Source organism: Medicago truncatula, chromosome 4 (genome assembly GCF_003473485.1).
Source record: "Medicago truncatula cultivar Jemalong A17 chromosome 4, MtrunA17r5.0-ANR, whole genome shotgun sequence".
NCBI classification, from domain to species: domain Eukaryota; kingdom Viridiplantae; phylum Streptophyta; class Magnoliopsida; order Fabales; family Fabaceae; genus Medicago; species Medicago truncatula.
Genome location: NC_053045.1, coordinates 3,412,226 through 3,425,850, shown reverse-complemented (window position 1 = coordinate 3,425,850; position 13,625 = coordinate 3,412,226). Strand labels below are relative to the sequence as shown.

General features: G+C 31.3%; 1 protein-coding gene and 1 long non-coding RNA gene across 2 annotated transcripts; one reads left to right on the top strand and one right to left on the bottom strand.

Annotated features, from left to right (window-relative positions):
- Positions 1 to 1,355: 1,355 nt before the first annotated feature.
- Positions 1,356 to 2,346, top strand: LOC11416355 (uncharacterized). The gene is made up of 2 exons (XR_005645686.1): positions 1,356 to 1,979; positions 2,057 to 2,346. It is a non-coding gene; the product is annotated as an uncharacterized lncRNA (long non-coding RNA).
- Positions 2,347 to 10,856: 8,510 nt separating this feature from the next.
- Positions 10,857 to 13,043, bottom strand: LOC11411537 (uncharacterized). The gene is made up of 2 exons (XM_003604403.4): positions 12,639 to 13,043; positions 10,857 to 11,804 (listed from the first exon to the last, which is right to left on the bottom strand). The coding sequence occupies exons 1-2, from the start codon at positions 12,913 to 12,915 to the stop codon at positions 11,215 to 11,217; spliced, it is 867 nt and encodes a 288-aa protein (XP_003604451.2). The 5' UTR covers positions 12,916 to 13,043; the 3' UTR covers positions 10,857 to 11,214.
- Between the last annotated feature and the right edge of the window lie 582 nt (positions 13,044 to 13,625).

The following is a 13,625-nucleotide window of genomic DNA, read 5'->3' as shown; positions in this document are numbered from 1 at the left end:
AATCACCCAAAATCACACATATATATATATAAATATATGCATATACTCCACATAAATCACCAAACATCATATATATATATATATATATATATATATATATATCTATATACTCCACCTAATTCAAATGAATTAAATATAACAACTAGGGCATTACAAACTCTCCTTATAAAAGGAGAGCTCGCCTCACTCATTCTTCACACTGAAAAACACAATTGATGTTTCATGATATTTTTTATCAGTTAAATTCTTAACCAAATAAGTTTCGTTATAATCCAATCCAACATAATATCCGGAAAGTTCTGGATATATCCACTCACGAGAAAACAAATTCGCGGATTACTTAAACATTAAGTTTGCTTAATCCGCAAGTTAGCTTAATCCTTAAGTCGCTCCGGATTATAAGGAGAGTTCGCCTCACTCATTCTTCACACTGAAAAACACATTTGATGTTTCATGTGTTTTTCCTCTCTTCTCCCTCTTTCAAATTTGTGTTGGCGAGTTTTTCTTCCTTTCTTCTACTCCTTCCGTTTTGAGTGGTCTTCATACTATATAGAGTGGTTTAATTTAACTATTAAACCATATTGATGGTGTTATTTCTCGAACAATTACTTACGGTATAATACATAATCGTACAGGTGAACTGAGTTGTTTTATCTTAGAGGCAGCACGGTTGTTAGTCTACCATGCACAAACTCGTATAGTGCCACAAAACTTAGGTTAAATTTTCTTTCATTTGAGAAAGTTTTATACTTAAATTGTAATCTATCTTTGTGATTTTACTAATTTATTAACGAATATTTACGAGTACAGCCAATTGAGAAAGTTGTGTATTAACGAAAGGATAGTTGAATAGTCTCTTTATTTTACTCACAGTTATCCATTAAGCTTAAGATCGAGGGTATGGATATTTTGGCTAACCACCATACTGTGTGGTGCAGCTCCTCTAATTAGGAGTCGACATGGTTTGGTTCGGGATGAAAATTGAATCGAACTGAACTGTTTGGTAAATTTATAATAATTGAACTGAACTGTTTGCAATTCGAACTAAATTATGTTCCAAATCGAACCGAACTGTTTCGAACCGGACTAAATTGTTATTATTGGTACCGTTGAAAAAATATAAAAAAAAAAAAAAATCGAGTTTTAGTTACCGAATTGTTATCGAACTGAACTAAACGGTTTTAAATCGAACTGAACTGTTTTGAAATGAACCGAACTGTTTCAGTTCAGTTTCAAAACTGTTAATAATGATTCAGTTTTTTTTTGTTTGGCTCGGTTCAGGTCAGCTGTTCGGTTCGATTTTTTAGTTTTTTTTCCATCCTTACCCCTAATGATATTTTTATCTCAAAAATAAATTGCGTAGCTAGGGTAGGTGGTTTTTTTTTTCCTTACAAAGGGTAGGTGGTGTTTGAAAACATTCATCGTTTGGCTTTCTCAAAAGTAACTTGTCATTCAAACCATGACATGTGACTACGTTGTATTATACAGTCACTAGGAATCTTTAAAAAAGCATATAGTAGCCACTTGATTTGCTGACATGAAAAGAAATTTTTATTGCTGGATCATCCAAATTAACTTTTTTTTCTTTTTCTTTTTCTTAATCTTATCTAGCTCAAAGTATATGCATTGCTGAGGTGGTGATGAGGAAACTGAAAAAAGGGAAAGAAAAGTGGTTCATGCCATCACTATATAAATAGCCTCTCCAGTCTTAGTTTTAGAGCATGCTTTCCAAACACCTTGATTCCTTAAACCATTTTATGCTTCCTATGTCCTCTACTCCATACACCATGGACCTTGATAATTGCAACTGTCTAGGCTCAAGAAACAACTGCATTTGGTCAAGTTATGAGAGAATTGGCAACGATCCTATTGAATGTGTCAATGAACTTATGGCAAGAATGAAGATAGCAAGCTTAAAAAAATTGTGGAAGAAGATTAAGAAAGAAAAGAAGAGGAGAATATTTAGATCGCCCTCACCAGTATTTATATATGATTCTAATTCTTACTTACAAAATTTTGATGATGGTTACTCCATTGACCCTGATAATTTTTTAAGGTCATTCTCAGCTCGATTTGCTGCACCGTCCTCCAAGATTTGTAAGAAGAATTTTGAAGTGATGGATTGTGAACAAATATTAGAGATAAACGAAGAGAGTTAGCTAGGAACGTATGATGTACTTGAGTTGCTTAATTTGGACTCATTTTCTTTACGCTTGTGAATTATGTAGTTGAGATTCTTAATTTGTACAAGGTTTTAGTAATTCACTTATATATCTTGTAAATCTATTTTAAATATTAGATTTTGTAAAGGTTGATATTCTATGATATGATGATTTCTTGACTCAATTTTTTTTGTCATACATGCTCTCTTCATTTTTTTTTATGTTTTTGACCATGAAACTTCTTTTATATTTTAACATAAAAAATTAACGCTACATTTTAAGATTTTATAAAAATACATCACTTATAAAAATACATCACTAATTTATCTAAACTATATACGTGCATGTGTCACGTATGTGTTGGACAGCTTTTTTGTAGTTGAAATAAAATTTATTTGTGTTCATTGGTTAAGATGTGGAACCCTCTGACTAATCAGCAAAACTTTTGACTCAGAACTATGCCAATTTAAATCTATAAACTTAACGGTTACTAGGATCAGAAAAAGGAAAACTAACGCAAGCATAGTTCCAACATGTGTTCGTTTTTGCTCAAGATTAAACATTGAACATGCATATTCGACCGTTGTAATTAAAAACGCAAATATTTTTTTGTTACAAAGCTAAATAAGAACAACATGACAGTAAATATAGTTTACTACTTGTAAAATGTTCAACTACTTGAATGTATCAGCAGAATTATTTAATCATTTTGGGGAAGAAAAAGAAAAGAAACAAAGCAAACTACAATTTAGGAAAGATAGTTCTAGCTGCATCAATCTTTAGAAGGCTCTGGAGATCCTCCGGCGGTGATGCATGATGGCATAAGTCAATATATAAGAATGCTCTAAGTTTGACCATAAAATCTGCACATTGGTTCCATTCTCTCAAAGTATGACAATTAGTGACATTCAAAAGATCAAACAACTCCTTTATGTCTTGGATCAACACTGCATAACTGTGAAACTTCATTGTTGGCCCTTTAATTAAATTAATACAATGCATTGAGTCTGAATAGCAAACAAGATGAGCAAAATTCTTTTCCTTGGCTAACAAGAGGCCATGATAAATAGCAAAAAGTTTCGCGTAAAGAATGTCGGTAGAATTGTGGATGTAACATGAAAATTCTGAGAGGTAGTAGCCTGCATTATTTCAAAGAAGACCACCGTAGCCAACTCTAGGAGGGGAGCCAAGACAACTATCATCAACATTAAGAATCACACAAGAGCGGTTGTTTCGTTCCACTTGGTGAATCTCTCATCAATAGCACCATTTTGGTTGACAGAGAAGCAATTTTTGAAAGTTTCTATCATACTTTGGATGTTGAAGACGAGGCGGTTTAGGGACCAATTTTTATGGCTAAGAGATGTGATGTTTCGGTGACGCCAAGCCCACCAAACTATGGCAGTAAATGTAAAGGAATGAGCTCCCAATAGCCCATCTTTGAGCCAATCATCAAGAACCTAACAGCAAAGAAAGTTGAGTGATTAAAGTTGAAATGGTGCCAAATATTCCTTGAAAATTTGCAAGTAGCAGATGTGGAGATGTTCCTATGGTTGAGTAAGGACAAGGTAGGGACCAAAGAATGGCAAGCCAACTAAATAACGAATTTAATTTTTTTTTCAGAATTTTTAGTTTCCAAATCCAAGACCATGTGTGATTATGAGTGGAGGTATTATGTGAAATCAGCCAACGATGTCCACTTTTTGTGGTGTAGATGTCGTTTTTATTGGTAGACCAGGCGAAACTATCTTATCTGGCATCATTGAACTTCATATGCATGTTGTTAATGATATCAGATACTATGTGGGGGAGAGAAGTGTAAAGAACCTGAGTATCACGGTTGTTGTAGGCTAACACATCTTTGACATATAAATGGATATCATGGATGTCAATGTATGGCACCAAATTTCCCAAGTAACCAAGAGTGATCCATGGATAGTACCAAAAAGAAGAGTTACATGACCCTGCGCGCCATGAGAAACCAGATTTGAGATAATTTTTTGCATGAATTATGGTGGATCAAGTGGTGGAGTTACTAGGCCGAGTAGTAGCATACAGAAGACATGCGCCATCATCATACTTATCGGAGAGGAGATCAACCCATAATTTATTAGAAGATTGGAACATATCCCAAACTAGCTTCTCAAGGAGACATGTGTTGGTTTCTCTGGCTGTTCTGATTCCTAGGCCACCTTCATACTTGGGTCTAACAAATATTTTTAAGAAAGGAAAACTAAAGAGTGTTGGAAAAAATAGGAAAGAGAAATTACAAAATAACAACAACAAACAACCAAATAATTTTCGACTAAATAGCAATGACTACATGAATCAAACAACGTTACAGTATTCTATAATAACTTATATTTTGGTCCAACTCACTAATCTCTTAGTGATTCCTAATAGTTTCTCTTAAAATTTTTCTAGTTCTTCATCTATCTTGAAGAATCTGATTATCCTTCATTTGATCTACCCTCCTACTACATAATTCATAGGTCTTCACACTATATGTCCAAACCACCTAAGCTATTTTCCATCATCTTTTCTACTAAAGGTGCTACCACAACTTTCTTATTAATATTTTCATTTCTAATCATATCTCATACATTCTTACGACAAAAGAACCTAACATTCTCGTCTCTGCTACGCTGATTTTATCTTGTATTGGTTTTTCATCTCCCAACATTTTGTTTCATACAACATCGTCGATTTTCCAAATGTTCAATAAAATTTTGCCTTCAACACAAATATATAATAAAAAAAAAAAAAAAATCTAAACCCAAAGAAAAATCATAGTCGTTATCTAATGACAATCACATAATAACAATATGTTAAAATTATTAAATCAATATATATTGAACTATATCTCACAATACTCTAGATAATAATATAAGAGAAAGAAGAAAAACGTACAAATTTAAAGTATTTCTAATTGAAGTGTCGTGTAACAAAGAACGAAAGCATAGATGTTTCAAATAATTCTAGACAATGTGGGACATTTACCAAGATGTTTCAATCAAATCCAATAATGGTGTTGATTTAATTCTCTCTGTTTGCAGCTCAATGGTAAACCTACAAATATTGGAATACAGACAACTATTAAATTATGTTTTGCGGTAAAAAAAAATGTCAAATACCTTTCCAGGTCCTTTTAAGTTTCATGTTTGTTTCAGTTAGATCCTTTAAATTTCTAATGTTTCAGATAGATCCTTTAAATTTGGAGTTTGTTTCAGATAGGTCCTCGATTTATAGATCTTTAAGAGAAGTAAAATAAAAAAATTATTTCCTTCGTGAAATCGCACGCTAAAGCACCGACCAAAGTTTGATCATGGTGGTCTTACAATGAACCAAAATAACCGTTCACCCAAAATAAAATAAAATGTCCACAAATTGTTGCGTATTTTTATGACTTGAAATTATCTAGCAATTTAGAAATCTCGAATTCATCTAAAGTAAGTACTGTGGTTGCTGAGAGAGATCAAAAACTATGATTAAAATATTTTACCACTTATTATATATGTGAATTTGATATCAACTATTGATTTATTTATCATCGCTTGATATTGCTCACATCAATCAATATATATATATAGTAAGATTTTTTATGTCACGTATCACTTTCACGTTTATTCTTAATATTTTTGTTATTTTTAAAATCAATATTTTATTTTGTATAAATATCTCAACAAACTTTTAATCTTATCCACTATACATTTTATTTAATTTTTTATTTAATTCATAATATTTTATGTAGCGTAAATATCTCAACAAACTATATATAATACTTTCAATCCTATCCATTATATATTTCACTTCATTTGTTAAATAATTTTTGGTTTAATGAATTAATAGCTACTTCAATTTCAGCATTGTTTGTTTCAATAAATGTAGTTTTTTATTTATTTTCGATTTTATAAATTTGTTAAAAAAAAAAAAAATTGAAGGAAACTTTGTTAAAACTGATTTTTTTTCTTCGAATTTTCATCATATCCACTGAAAAAATCATACTACCAAAACCTATTTATGAAAGTTAATGACCATGATGATTCTCGAATGTCAAACATGCTATGTAGATTTTTTTTTTGGTCAAAGCTATGTAGATTTTTTTATGTTAATTTTTAGTAAAAGAAACACTAAATTATTGAATGTTAAAATCATTTTTATTCATATTTGTTACAAACAGGGTCTATGAGGTTGTTCGTTATAACTTTTAAAAAAGATCATTTTAAAAGCATTATTTCTCTTTGTTATTGTTTTTTTTAAACCAAGATCTAAAAACAATATCAAATTAAAAGATATTAAGATTATGTTTTTTATGAGAGGGGGAGAAAATATGCATCAAAAGATGAAAGTAATTTTGTATCAAAATATAGTTGTATCAAATTAAATTAATTTTTTTTTCAAATAAGTGATTGTTATTATGATGAATAAACACAAAATTGATTATACTTTTTTAATAAAGTCTCTAAAAAATAATATCTAAATTATAGAATGTCAAAATCATCTTGTCAAAAAAAGAATGTCAAAATCATTTTTATAATCTATAAAAAATGAGTCGTATTTTACATTTACTAAAAATAATGTTATGATGTTCATGTATTTTTATCTCACAATGGATCTATTTGATGCAATAGAACTACATCCCTATGCATTTTATTTTGTAGGTATTCCAATGAAAAGTGATAATTGTTTATGCACATGTTCACTCCCATATTATTAACATTATGTTTTATTTTTAGAAAACTCATTTTTCTATCTGGCATAAACATCTTAACAAATAATCCACATCTACTTTAATTTTATAGTCCAAATATTTTGTTTTGTTTTTTGAAGAATAGTCCAAATATTTTATTTGTTTGTTTTTATTCCTTTCTAAGATAATTTTAACATAATTCATTTTGTTAACCTCCTATACCTGTTAATAATTTTACTAAATTCAGTTAATTTTATCCGCTTTTGCATCTATTTATTTACAGGTATTTAAGATATGTTTATTTTATTTTATTTGTGTGTACCTATTAAGATATACGTCCCGTACTCGTCTGTGGTCAATTTTATTTGAGGATACCATGCATACCAAATATTGTCCATCCTTAATTATATGTCTAACCCGGACAACGCCGGGTAAATATACTAGTTACTCTATAAAATGAATACAATTCATTTTTGAAGAATTTTGTTTTAACCTTGCTAAGATGGACCACAGATGTCAGCCTAGTTGTAAGGGTTGAGAGTTGAGACACCAAGTGTTAGGAATGAGATCCATGATTCGATCATTGCTATTAACAAGTATTAGATAACGTCCTCGTAAACTTAATTCAGTTGGTAAGAACAATACATAATATTTGCAAGGTTCGGGGCTACGACGATAAAAAAGTGATTACTGACACATAAAATTGATTTTAATCAACGTTACTTGATTGTAATTAATTTTGTCTTTATAATTGGTTTTAACTTCGAGTGAGAATTTGTATCTATTGGTTTTAAAATTGATTTTAACATTCATTTTTGCACGAACGTATTCAAATATAAACCAATTTCACATTCAACTCACTCTAAAGTAAACTCATCTTACAAAATCAATTCATAAAATCAAAATCATATAATATAATATGAATTGCTGACATCAAAAGCAATTTATTTTCCCTTTTTTTGGTCCTATGTATTTCAAAGTATGTGCGAGGAGTGTGAAAAAAGGAAAGTAGTTGATGCCATCACTATATAAATACCCTTTATCCTTTACTCTTAGTCACAGTCTAAGTAAGTGCATGCACTCCAAACACATTGGTTCCTTAAACCATTTTATGCTTTCCTATGTTATCAACTCCATACACTATGAGTCTTGAAAATTACAATTGTCTAAGCACAAGAAACCACAGCATTTTGTCAAGTTATGAGAGACTTGGCTATGACCCTATTGTATGTGTCAATGAATTCATGAGCAGAATGAAGATAGCAAGCTTGAAAACTTTGTGGAGGAAGATCAAGAGAGAGAAAAAGAGGAGAATTTTTAGATCATCTTCACCTGTGTTTATATATGATCCTAACTCTTACTTACAGAATTTCGATGATGGTTATTCCACCGATGCTGATAATGTTTCAAGATCATTCTCAGCTCGATTCGCAGCACCGTGCAAGATTTTTGAGAAGAATATTGAAGTGATGGTTGATGAAGAAATATTTGAGATAAATGGTGAAAGCTAGCTAGCAACATGAACATGATGTCATTTTGTGTTCTTTAATTTGGGGACAATTTCAAATATTTTCCCTTTTTTTTTCAATGTGGATTATGATGTAGTTGTACAAAGGTTTAGTCATCTTGTTAATTATTCTACTTCGACTATTAGATTTTATAAAAGTGATTTCGATCTACATGATCTTTGCATTTCTTCTTTTTCTTTTCCTCTTTTTCATCTTTCATATGTGCACTTTCCACTGGTAAAATGGGGACCCTTTGACTCATTTGCTACAACTTTTGAGTCAGGATTATGTTAATCCAAATGTATATAATTCACATTTACCAATAACATCAAATAAAAGCAGTCCAACTTAAGCAAAGCAACACTTGTTCCTAGTTGTTGAAGTTTGTTGAAGATTAGGACATTGATATTTGATATACATTGTCGATGTCTGAAATCCAAAAGCACATTAAACTTTCAATTGTTGTTGATATCATGTCCTTCTTAGTTGTAGCTTATCAGACAACCTTAGAATAAAGTGTTTTATCTCTTCCTTATAAGGATTTGATTTTATTTAGATTGAACACCTTTATCTTTATTACTAGAATGCTTTTTAGGTCTTCTTTGGACATATTAAGTTTTTATAGCATAAGCGCTTATCATATAAGTGTGTATGTGTAAGTTATTTCTATGATAAAAGATGAAATAAAGTCAAATACTTTTCAAATACTCCTTTCATCTCAAAAAGTAAGCAAAAATGATGTATCTGGTATAAATTTTGAACCAAATACATTAACTTTTGTCGACCAATTTTTACTTATAATTTATGATGGAAGGAGTAAATTATAATCTACTTTCATAAGATAACCTCGAGGGTTTATGCAAATTAGTTAACAACATATCATTAGGTACTTACATAAATCATTTCATACAAACTCATGAATCCTTATGTTAATAGATAACCTCAAATAATTTAATGTAGACAGACTTTTAATATTGTAAACCATACCGTGTTAAAATATGATATCATAATTTCTCTTGTACAAAATTCTTCTATTTTTGATCAACTAACAAACTCATTAAAGAACATGTAATGTGGTCCAATTACACCTCTTTCATCTTTTGGTCTTTTTGGACCATTATATGAGAAAGGAAGGAAAATATAAAATAGAAGTAACTGCAAAAGACCATGTGCTATGTGAATGAAAATGATGTTATAGTGGCTATAGTGCTATCCAGCCCTCATCCACTTCACATTTATTTCATCTTCTTTCTTTTTTCACCTATATGACTCTGCAATTTAATGTGAGAAAGTGATGCATAGAGAAAGATGGCAAAATTTAAAATAGTAAAAAGTGATAGGACCTATTTCTTTTGGCATCCTAATTCGTTAACCATACAGTGACTGGTTTAAGATCAGTGCTTCAGTGGGGCTCATCAACTTTAATGCTTGTACTTGTGCTATAAATCCTTCCTATGTCTTTTGGATGAAGCTGTCTCTTTTGGTAGCGTAGAATAGGTATCTCCGCACCGACTAATCTCTCGAGCCTGATATGACCGCATAGTAATATTTGTATATTCTTTAAACGACGTCATCTCTTTTAATATAAATTGGATATCTCTTTATACAATTGTAAAGATTAATCTCTCGAATCAGGTAAGATCAAATTGACAGTAAAACTTCTATGTAAGAGTTTTAACGTTGTTGTATTTTTAAGTGCTCAAATTTGTATATGACATCGCTGATTAAGCTTGATGAGACTTTGTATCATGCGCTCTTGGTGGATTAAGAGGTCCGAGTTCTCTATAGTAAAATTATCACGCAGTTATATGCAGTAATCAATCTCGACCATTAATTTGTGATCAAACCGTGGAGATCTGCAACGTTACAGCAAGAAATCCACATTTTTTTGGATTAAGCTGTTTCTAACTATAACTATAAATATCTGCAGTTCAGCTGTCAGTTAGGTAAATAAGGGGTTTCCAAATTAGAGACAAACATAACTTGTGTCTTCCTCCTCCATCATTAATTCAGTACTATGCAATTAAGAATCAAGCCAGGCTTTCAGAGTGACCAAAACTGAGTTGTCTGTCCTATATAGTATCTACTATCCCTCTAAGTGGTACAGTGACCCTCATAAATTATTAACTTAAAATGTTGCAATAAAATAATATAAACAACCGAATATATAGTTCCTCAAATAAATGCTGCTCAAAATAATGGAACAGAAAAGTTATAGCATTGGCTCATATAGATAGGAACATATCTACCAGAAATTACCACATTATTAATGATGGTATGGAAGGGTGAAACTAGGGAAATCTACTCTATGGCCCCCCCATCGTCTGCCAGTACAATTACACACCATGGTGACAATGTCATGCCTTATTGCTACATATGTACAATTTTGGACTGGTGGTACCATACTATGGTAATAATAGTCCCTCCCTATTAGATATAGACATAGAATATATATAATTATTTAAAATATATATTGATATATAGGAAGATGGTATGAATGTCTAATTCAACTCTTGATTCAAATAAAATTAACCATAGACATTGTCCTCAAAGATACAAAAACAAATAAGAATTTACAACAAAAATTGGCAGCAAGATACTTGCCAAAAAGGGAAATAAAGACTTTGCAAATACTCAAACAACTAAAGTTACACTCAAAAGAACTTGAATGAGATGGTTCGGGTCTTTTCTAGTTTAACTAGACGTCACGGGTTTCAATCCAATCCGGAGAATGCAGGAGATTTAAAACTCTTGTGGGAGAGCTTTTGCTGGCCATTGTGGTCCTACATGGCTCGATAGATTAGTTTCTGCAGTTGTGTGTGGAGGATATCCGATTTACGTCAAACAGCTAAAGTTACATGATGGAAATGCAGCATACAACAACAACTAAATAAATACTACAATCAATAAAAACACCTTTAATTGCTTGGTATACAACCAAACCTCTCTCCAAAAGTTTCACTGCATCATTCCAACTGCGTCCATCTTCAGCAGCTTCAACCATTTCTCCTTTATTTTCTTCCAAAACTCGAGCCTTTTCGCTGTATATGCGAGCAATGACAATCGTGACATCGGTTACCAAGACAATGTAAAGAGGCCTTGAAGCCAAAATACTCTTTGAGGAGATTAAGTAATAGAAAACAACCAGCAATGCTATTATCAGTGAACTTAGTGCACGTGTGTTTTCGGAAGTTAAAATGCAGAAGTTCAGCTCTCTTGATGAGAAAAATGTATGCCGGCGCCAGTTATGAGGTTTCTTTGCTTGGTTTGTGTTTAGTGATCCTGTTTGTTTAGGTCTTGATGAGGATTCTGTTTCTTTGGCCTTAGAATCTTGTATTAGAGGCTCATCTTCACTTTTGGTCTCAAAATTTGAATACTTAAAACCTCCTTGATGTTTAAGCCTTGAAGCACTAGAGGCATCATGTTTATTGTCATCAGCATTATCTGAAAACACAACAGAAGAACAATTAATGCAAATAAGCAACATGTACTTAGAAACCATCATCATATAACAAATCATGTTTTATTTTTCACCCCAAACTAAAAAACAAATGTGAAAGTTGCAATTTTCTTACACCATTTATCAAATAAAGCTAGATCACGTTGAGAGTCCCTTACAAGCGGGGGTAACCCTGTCCCATGAGCTAGCTTTTAGATCGAGTTGAATGATAATGTAATATCAAAATCTATCTAAGATGTGATAAATATCTTTTTCTATATAAATAAGGTATCACGACCCTCGAAATATTCCAACCTTGTTGCATTTTCAAAACACAAACTCGAGACATCTAATTAAACTAGAAACAATTGTGTAATTTTATCCTAATTCTACGAACCTCGTGCTCTAGATGTTTTCTACCAAGGTCCACTAGTGTGATCTAGATCGCGGCGTTAAAATGTTTGATGTGCAACCATTTGATTGCAGTTTGGGCTGCATCGTGCCCATTTAAACATAATTCTCCACTATTCTTTACGATATTAAGGATTTAGATTTAAAACTTTGTTCGACCTTCACTTATGAAACATGACCAAAATACCAAACACCATAAAAACACTCACAATAATTTGATATGATAAAATTTATTAGATATAATCATATGTATCAGTGTCACGCGTATTGGCCACCATGCATCTTTTGATCAAAAGTGTCAGTATTACATTGATCCTCACCCATAAATTACCTTCTTCGGTGTTGTTAAATTAGCATAATAAACTCAAAATTTTAATATATCCTATATCAACCAACAATTTTAATGTTAGAAAAAGCAAAGTACAAACCAGCGTTGTCTTGGACAAAATTAGTTGCAAAAGCAGTGGAAGCAAGGGAATGCGGTCGTGTATGGCGAGGAAGATTATCATTTTCTTTGTCATAATGGGAATCAAATGCAGAAACAGACATAGATTGTGTATGACGAGGATGTACTGGAGATGAGGTAGCAGAACGAGGTGTAGGAGGAAGTGCATTGATACGACCAGTTATTAATGCCATTCGATCTGAACCTCTTTCTTGAATCCTTCTTCTTCTCTCTTCTGTATTGTTGTTGTTGCTAGCCATTTTTTTATTTTGCACCTTTCTTTCTTGATTTTTCTTTCTAAAATGAAATTGTGTTTCTTTGTTTCTTTGTTTGTTTGTTTACGAGAATGTTTTAGAATTAAGACCCACAAACATCGCCATTTGACATGTTCTTGTCTCATTAATGACCACATCTTATTGTTGTATATGTCATTGTTGGATTTAAGAATTGAATGATAAAGATTTTTTTTCAAAGTTTTGTATTGATTCATTATTTGAAATTTTGAAGGCAGTGGTCTTCCTATCAATAAATAAAGTAAAATAAAATAACAAAATAATGCATTTTGGTTTTCGAAATAATGAGTTTAGAATTTCTTTTCTCACCCTACTCACTTCTCAAGCGCCCTCCAAATTGATCATTTTATAATGTTCGGATTTTATGATTTCAAGCGTATTTTGTGAATTTCGTTTTTTATAATCCGAATTGTGATTAAATAATTTTTTCAAAACAAAGACATAAATTATTAAAATGATATAATGAAAGTAACAATTTAAAGAGACAAAATACTAATTGTCAAGAATTGAACACATTTTATTATTTGATAAAAAATTCATAATAGATTTACATTAACATAATGTTTATTACATAAAATTATTTGATCAAGACTTCATAATAATTGACTATTTTCTTATTGTTGTTGATATGACAATTACTTCTTTAAAAAATATATTTGAGAAATTAATGACATTTG

What these genes read in the sequence shown, in the direction of transcription:
- LOC11411537 (XM_003604403.4), bottom strand. Translation starts at nt 12,915, where the DNA reads ATGGCTAGCAACAACAACAATACAGAAGAGAGAAGAAGAAGGATTCAA. An exon ending in TTTTGTCCAAGACAACGCTG is followed by an intron (nt 11,805 to 12,638) that starts GTTTGTACTTTG and finishes TTGTGTTTTCAG; the next exon opens with ATAATGCTGATGACAATAAA.